At 34.2% G+C, this 9,245-nt stretch overlaps 1 protein-coding gene across 1 annotated transcript; it reads right to left on the reverse strand.

The window, feature by feature from the left end:
* Window positions 1-3,140: 3,140 nt before the first annotated feature.
* LOC123549919 (forkhead activin signal transducer 3-like) lies at window positions 3,141-4,836 on the reverse strand. The gene has a single exon (XM_045338368.2). It carries the CDS (start codon window positions 4,665-4,667, stop codon window positions 3,141-3,143), a length of 1,527 nt encoding a protein of 508 aa, XP_045194303.2. The 5' UTR covers window positions 4,668-4,836.
* Window positions 4,837-9,245: the final 4,409 nt, after the last annotated feature.

Consider the following 9,245-nt stretch of genomic DNA (forward strand, 5'->3'; position numbering starts at 1 on the left):
TTTTTCGTCCTTTCGTGTCCTTGTGTCTTCGTGTTGTTATTAGCCACCATACAGAAAGCTGTAACAATGACTTAACTGCGCCACTGCTATGTTTACTAATAGGTTTTACTTGGTGGAAACGTGACGTCTAGATTATCAGAAATTCAAATAAAAACACACATACAACATATACAGTAATTCAACTATTTATTAAAAGAAACAACATTTTAGTTAAACAATATCGTGTACCCGTATTCCTCAACGACCTGAGACTTAAATTTCTACTATTTTTAAACAAAAAAGCAAAATTTCTCATTTCAATGATAGATTGGCTTTTCTACTCAAGAGCAGCTTTCTATAGCAAACCATGAGCAATAACAGCAAAAAAGGTACGACATATGTGAACTTTAAAATAAAAAATTCAAACTCAGAACGCTGGGGGAATATGAGCAAGTACGTAAAATAAAAGCACTTTTTATGAATTAATTTAAATACATTTTCAGCTTAAGAGATATGGCAAAAATAAATCAATTTTTGTGGTACGCTCTTCAGTTTTCGCCAGTCTACATGGGTGGCAAATGACGAAAATTATAAACTTCGTTCAATATCACGTAGTAGTTTGTAATAATATTTGTGACAGGCTGTGCGACTTGAATATCAGGTAGAAGTTTGTAATAATATTTGTGACAGGCTGTACATTTGCTTTTTGCTCTTACTGCATCCGGCCAACAGATTTTGCCATTTTTAGTTTCTATTAAAAAAGCATTTTTTGAACTGTTCAAAACTCTTAAAAAGCTAAATTATTATGTCACATTTTAAGCTGAATTCACGTTCAACTGTACCCTGAAACATCAAGAATAAGAAAAAATTTATAACGTCGTTCATGAGTGGCAACATTAAAACCTTTGAATATATTTTTTTTAAATAAGAAAAATATTTGGAGACTATCAGCTATTTTACGATTTGTAATATCAAAATTTTTCGAATCATAAAAATGTAAGATAACAACGCTATAATTTTTTAGTTATTTCACGACTTGCAAGATAAACATGAAAGTTGAACGTTCAAATATATCTATGATCATCATAACAGATTGTAAGCTATTTTACGATTGGAAACGCCTAAGGATTATGGAACATTAAAAATATAAAGAACATAAGAGATGATAAGGTGCTCACATTTTGCAACAACTAAAATAATAATGAAATATTGAAACAATGATAACAACATAATTAGCAACATTTAAAAACTATGGAAAAATAGCATAAGAGATCAAAGTCCTTCATGTTGTGCAACCCCCCAAAAAGGTGACAAAATGAAAGATCATACAGGAAAGATGTGTATGGGTAATACGGTGGCATGGAAAATGAATAAAACGACAGGCATGGCGATTTTGTTTTGTTCCCTACAAAGCACAGTAAATATCCAACATGAAAATGAAAACGTATAACTTTGGAATATTACATATCGAGGGCTTAGAGCGAAACTATTCCATCTGCTTCTTTTTTATATACAGATAGACCAGTTTCGCTCTAAGCCCCCTATGAGCATTTTTCAACATCTACAGTGTATATCAAACCAAACAGAAAACGTATAATTCAAAGTATATAACAAAATAAAGAAAGTATCTTTCTATTTAAAGGGCAACTTATGCATTTTAACTGTTACAAAACGTAATGCAATGAATTATATAAGAAATAGAAAAAAGCACTCATACTGTGTCAGCACTCAAAACAAGAATACAGTAAAGATCTATGGATATGAGTTTAAGACATGCATTTTCTAAAACAAAATATGTACACTGTTTTTAAAGGGTTACTTAATGTATAGATACACATATACAGTAGTACTTACATATGTGAAGCGTCATGTGAAAAGGGGCCATCTGGCTCTCTTTTCGGAAATTCAGGTTTTCATGTAATTGAAAAAATATATTTTGCGTTTTGTTATAGAAATTAATCTTTTACGTCTATTTACATTACGTATGTGATACGTATGTCAGATGTTTAAATGAAGATCCAAACTTCATTTATAAATACGTCATTGAATTCTACATTTACTTTTTCAGTAAAACTTAATAACGGAAGATGGTATTTTAACGTGTTCGTTTAGAAAATTTGTCTTGAAAGGAATGTATAAAAATAGATGAGGTTTTTCCGATAAAATAAGACGTGGGGACTTTTCTGGAATTGATTGATAAAAGACTGTTTGTCTTTAACTAAGTTGTGTTGAGCAACGTCATTACAAACTGGTGCTTTCTAATTTTCTTTTATGTCTGACCTTTTTTTTTTAGATTTAAATGTTTGTAACGAATCAGTTTTTGATTTCATACCCTAAAGTTGTATATTTTCAATCATAAACAAAAAGTTAGATAAAATTCGAAAGTAAAATCATCGCCAAACTATCATTATTCAGGTTCTTACGTATTTTTACCTGTAGAAACATTTAGCTGTGTTGCGGTTCAAGACATAGTAACAGACTTACGTAAATATAAGTTAGAAATAAATAAAAAAACAACATATTTACATCGTTTAAAAAAAAGTGCGGAATTGCTAGACCACCGATTATTTACGACTCGGAAACTGAAAGAACCTTTACAATCATGTCTTTTTCATTTTCCTTTTCTCAATTTTAGAAAAAAAAGTTTCGAAAACTGGAGAAAAGTTTTAATTCATTACTACATCGACTTTTAAGTTAAAGTCGATGTAGTAATGAATTAAAATCTATACCTATCAAATAAATGTTTTTCGACCTTAAGAGAGTCCATGCTCGATAGAAAGGGTTTTAAGAGCTATTTATGCTAGTGACACCTTTCATGAACTTTGGTCTTCATTAAAATAAATACTTCACAATGCCCGCAATTTGCGATTTAAAATGAGACATCTAATAGATTTCATATAATGAAAACACTAATACCAATAATTTAAGAAACTCTTCACAGAAAGTTCTTATTCTTATATTTATATTAATGCTGTAAAACCGTGCTTAAAGACCACTCGCGGAATGCAACTCACATTTGTCAATTTTAACATTGGCTCGAGCACAGCCAATAAAATGTATGGTTTTACAAACTGGTTCTCGATCTCCCTTTTATCAACTTGTCAAAAACATAATAAACAAAAAACAACATATTTTGTCATGACATGATCAGTTTTTCATCATTAAATATCAATAATTCTAATATCTTCTTCATTTTCGTCGTCGCTCTGTGCTGCTTGGACAGACATGCTTGGTTCTGCTACAGTGCGCCCTCTAGTGGACTCCTCTATGTCAGAAGCTAAGAATGACGTCACAAGTGTCTTACAGGGTGAAATTGTAATGAAATCTGGGTCAGTGTAAGCACTAGTGCTGGGAGTTACAAATGGCACATGAGCACTGTTCACTGGGGACAAGGGAAGATAAACGTCACTATCGCGAGAAAGGGGCGGTAAGTCAGAACCAGGTTCTGAAGGCGGAGGCTGGTCCACTGAGGTACAAAGTGTATGTAAGTGGTGTGCAGCATCTAAAGACGAGCGTCTCTCCGACATGATCATGTTCCAGAAACTGTCGAAATCTAGTGTGTATGATCCGCTAGATGGTGTTATGACAGGAGATGTTGTGGAGAACTGTGTGATATCTTCTGATGATGTAGATACAATATTACTAGGAGTGGAGTCATGTGCTCTGAACTGATACGGAGAGTCACTCTGTTTTTCACATTTATCAACACTTGGCAGTGTCACACTGAAACTGCGGACGTCGGACATTTGAGGTGTCAAGAAGGGTTCCTTTTTCTGTTTTGGTTGTCTAGGTGTCATATGAGTTTCTTTAAACTCGGCACGTTCTTCACTCGTGTGCGTTTCACTCTCATAGCGCTCCAACCCGAGATGTTCGTGAATTGTGGCTTTGTACAGATCAGATTGGCTGACTTTACTCTGTTGGCGGGCGAACATTGCCGGAGTAACCTTAGACCAGTCCACTGTCCAACGACAGACTTTGTTTGGAGGAATACACGGTATTTTCACGAAGCATGAAGAATGTGACAGGTTATGGCGTACTGAGTCTCTCCAGCCCAGATAAGAACCACGGAAAAAGGGAAATAATTCCATCAGAGCGGCATGGATTCCCTGAAGAGTTAGCTCCTTCTTCGGTGAAATTTGAATGGCGACGATTATCAGACCGCAATAACTATATGGTGGTTTTGGCCAGCGTTTGTAGTTGCCGTTACTGTTATCTTTTCTGGATTTTTTGCTTGTCTTTTTCCGTTGTTTTTCCCGCTTGCGTTTTTGACCAGTTTGTTCAGGGTCATGGCTAAAGTCCGTGTCTACAGAACCGTGACTGAATACCGTGGACACAGAAGATGAGGAGACGGTTGTGTCTGTACTACTACAACGGTTGTCGTCATATATATGTGAACTGGGTTCGAATCCGGTGAAATTGTTGTAGTAGGAAACCTCTGCATCAAGATTGTCTGAGTACTGACAGGGTAGCGGGTTCAAGCCAGAACCATGAACGTATCTGCTGAACGGGTTGATGTTCGGAGCCACGTGATTATATGTTGATAGCACTGGTGTGTACGGCGTTGACGGACGGTATTTAACTTGGTCGTGCCACTGTTCAAGCTGTGCGTGACTGTTGAGGTATGTAGATACGGGATACGGTGTGTACGTTATGTGATTGGAAGACCAGATTCCCTTGTCGTCTGCCATTTCTGTAAAATAAAAAAAAATGCTAGAAATGCTTCACAAGAAATTAAGGAGTTTGGTTATATATTCTTATGCACACATCTTAAGGAAGGATACACTAGATATAAGTACGATTAAAGTAAATACAGTAACTGATTCACAGGTACTTAGCTAACGTTTTAATGGTATGTGATTACTGGCAAAAAGAAAAATAAATAAATAAACATGGTTCGCTTCTGTTTATTGTCACAAAACAAAAAAGTATTTTCCTGGTTCCAATATATTATCAGCTATAACATATCATAGTTAAGTTGTATTGAACAATTCACGGTATATCTTTACGTAATAAAAGTTCGATGTATATCTGTCAATGAACAATAAGCCAAGGTAAGTCCGCAATTAAGCACATGTAACAAAAGTGCAGTTTGGAGCTATCATATACCCCGTCGCAATGTACATTTTTAAAGAATGTTTTTACTTTCTTTACCGGTACCTACATTATTGCCCATGCTCTGTGCACGTTTTTATCAATATGTTTAGCGTTATACATTCTCTCTACTCCAACAGCTTTAGTTCTTGTTAAGACAAATTCCGAAAAAGTTTGAAAAAAGGAAGAACTTTATCATAAATTATTTTAGGAAGGGTGGTGGTTCATTCACATTCCTGTTTCTGTCATTTTCATTCAACAATATGACAAGTTTAAATAAATTCTAATAAGTAATTTTAAAAGTTACTGCGCGAGCAAATATGAAGTATCGAAAGAAAGTCAGTAATGAAAACTAAAGTTATATAATATAAGTGAATCCCATTCTAAATTCAGATAATTCTTTTCTCATTCAGTTGCCAGTCTTGAGTATCGATCAACATTGTGGAAAAAAATCATTGAATCCATTGTTTATGATTACTTCCCATTATCGCTTCATCCGTATAAATCTGCGTGTAATATTGAAAGTAGCGATTATTTTAAATCATGTATTAATGCATTCCATCTAAATGGACATCTATGTAACATAACATTGTTATCTTTTTTTTTCTTTTGTTTATTAATTATATGAAAAGGCCTGGAATTTGCGCAGAGCCGTTTCTCATTGTAATCTACCAATAGGTACAGTTATGTCAAAATCAACATCTGTATGCAAAAATTAGAACAGGAAAACCCGAAGCTTGAAGTTGCACGTTGATGATAGGAATCATGATTTGTGCCAGTCCAGTAAGGCAGACGTGGAACATTACAAAATGTCAAAGAGACGTAATTTTTTTATATCAATCAATGGCTTCGCGTTAAAAATACCAAAATAAACGTTTTGAATTTTTACACGAATACTATTTTAACGTTATATTTCGTTACGTTTTTACCAAAGAAAGCAACAAAACGTATGAGTTTTACGTTGAAAGCATGTTACTTCGCCAGAATGTTGTTGTTGTTAGATTTTATGAGAATTTACAACGCAAAATGGAAATATTTATATCAAATTTTCGTGACTAAAATTTTCATAGTGCTGTTAACAGGCCTACGCTTATGATTAAATGACAAGTCTGAAGGCCTACATTTTAAAGTCTGAAATGATTAATTTCATTAGAGCTATATAGGAAAATTCTGGCAGTCGAAAGCCTGAAATTAGGATGTCCCGAAAACTCATGGCTTGTTTTAATTAAGAAAGATTTGTCCTTAAAGAGACTGTGTACAGTTACGTCGATAAAAGAATTACTTTTTTTGGCATCGCAGTCAGTGTGATAAGAGGAAATAATTAAAATCAATAGATTCAACAATACTTTTTACTATGTTAATCAAATATTCGCTTTACTGGCAAACTATCTGAGTTATTAGTTACTGAAAATAGGAAGTTACACGGAATTTATATTTTATGCTTATGAAAAAATAAAAAGGTTGCGGAAACACGATTTATTCTCCGGATTGACCGATTCTGTGTCAATAAGCAGTGACTACACAGAGTTACATGTGAAGTAGTCCAAAATGTAGTACCATGTTATTGCATTGAGTCAGATAAGGATGTCCAGTTACACTTTTTAGCTTATGTTTTATTGATAATTGTATGGAGAAAAGATCTGGAACAATTCCAGGTTTTTATTCTTATTCAGTTGCTTAAACTTTTAATGTCTACATACGCGCAATTAGTCAACAGCAATTTTTATGGGAGAATTTTCTGACTATGTTTTTTTAATAATAGTAATATGGAAGGAACACAATAAGTAAAGTGTAATATACTAGTATTCTTTGGCCATGTCCGTTTTAGATAGCTAAGATAGAAAAGAAAAAATAATAGGTACCTTTTTTTCAAGAATTAAAGTTTATTAGGGGCAACAAATTGGTATTTTTGTTTGTAAACTAAAAAATTGATATCAGCCCGTGCTCGTTTTCAAGAAAAAAAAAATTCACTCCACCCACAAAAGTAATTGTTCATTACCCCACCCACATAAAAATTATGAACAGCAGGCAATAATGAAAATATAGGGAGGGTAAATCCAAAGTCAAAACTCATGTGCACAACTTCCCATGCTAAATAACATTCCTATAAACTTTCTATACTTTTTTGAGATACGTGCGAAACAAACTTTCAGGCCATTTATGCATAGTTTTACTCAGTCAAGGGTAAAAAAAACTGGTTTTACTGACTGAAATCTCAAATCAAAACCATTGGGCACAACTTCACATACTGAATTATATTTCTACATGTATATGGTTTTATGACTCTTCGTCTTATACTTTTTGAGATACATGAGTCACAAACTTTATGGGCCTCTATGTACATTTTTGACTTTCAAAGACCATAACCCTAGCCAGCATGACTATATCGGCCCGATATAGGTATAATGTCGGAATGTCGGCAAAATGTGTCGATGAAGGGCCGACGTCGGGCCGTTGTGAGTGAGTGAGTTAGGTTTTACGGCGAATCGACACAAAATGATCATATATCGCCGAGATCGGACCGTTGACTGACTGCCGCAAAATATTGAATCGGTAGATCAACATCAATCAGTGTAACTATTTCGTAAGTCGGATTAACGTCGGGCAGATATTGGAAACTCTAATATAGCTATATTTTTCAAAATATTATTGATAAACGTCAAAAAGTAATCTAATGGTTTATGCGTGCTAATTTATTCAGCAAATATAATGTATGCCAGAATTAGTAGACGGTATTTATCAAAATTTTAAATGTAATAAAGGGAGGTTATAATTAAGATGCATTTTTATTTTATGCAGAATGCCGCCGTAGAAATATTTATATTTACAAAAATGAAAATATAAATATAAATATGTTTAAAATTATAGTTGAACAATTTTAATAGTGTTAAGGATTTACAGAAAACTTACGTAACTGTATAAAACATATAGTATATAGTTGTGAAAAATATTATATCAATAAAATCAAATAACCATCATACACATGATGCGAGACACATCTGTTCTCAAGTAAATTACTCTGAGAATTTATTAAGTGTATATTTGAAGAAAACTTTGATGAAGCCCTGCGTGTCACACTATTTCGCGACAACGATATGATCTGCCAATATCGGGCCGATATCATTTTGATGTTGGCCAAATATCGTTTGCCAATGTCGGACCGATGGCATTATGATGTTGGCCCGATATTGTCTGCCGACGTCGGGCCGACATCATTCTTATTTGCAGCCGGTATTGAAGCCGATATCGGGCCGTTATAGACAACGACGTTGGTTTGATATCGGGTCGATATAGAATGCTGGATGGGAACTCTTGTCTTACTATGTGATATCCAAAATAGAATGCTAGAAGCACAAAAATATTGTTTTGAACTGGTCATATTTAAACAGGAAGGCGATACATTACAATTTTCCGAAATTTTAAGTGACTGCGAGTCGGCCGATTCATTACTCGACGAAATAGCTGAACTTGGCTGTCCGAAATGTTTTCTATTCGGGCAGAGTGATATCTTGGACACAAAATTCCCAGTACTGCTCTCATAAAACACTCTTACACGAACAACTTTTAAAGACAGAAATCGCACGACCCAAAATTTCTATATATATTTTTAACGCCAGCATGCTGCATATCCGAGAAGTATGCACTTTCGATTGCAAATCGTGAAAATTGCTTACCGTAGTGTGGTTATCGCTTGCTGTTCGATTTAGCTGTGCTGAACTCAGATTAACATAGAATCTCAATCACCATTCACTCATTTAATTACTCTTTCGAAATGTTAAGTTTTGTAAAAGTAGCATCTGTTTTGTTCCTTCATTGATTGATTGATTGATTTAAAAAAGTAAGTATGTTAAATCACAAAATATCTCTTTCAGGAAAATTTTGTTCTATATCTCTAAACAACGAGGAGTATTTTCTCGCCATTTTATTGACTGAATGATTTATTGATCTTTTCATTTATTCGCAATATTTAGTACTTTTAACCAAACCAAACCAATCTGTTACATTCAATTTTCCTCTAAGCAAGTTCAACAACGACATAATAAAAATGTTGCGGGCTTAGTTAGATACAGCCTGTTTATGGGGTGCTGTGGGAATGCGTGCTTACGTCCACGCTCTCTAGCCCACGGCCTTAGCAGATTTCAACATGTCACAAGTACCAAAAACTAGATATGTTC

The sequence above is a fragment of the Mercenaria mercenaria genome, chromosome 6 (assembly GCF_021730395.1).
Source record: "Mercenaria mercenaria strain notata chromosome 6, MADL_Memer_1, whole genome shotgun sequence".
In the NCBI taxonomy this organism is placed as follows: domain Eukaryota; kingdom Metazoa; phylum Mollusca; class Bivalvia; order Venerida; family Veneridae; genus Mercenaria; species Mercenaria mercenaria.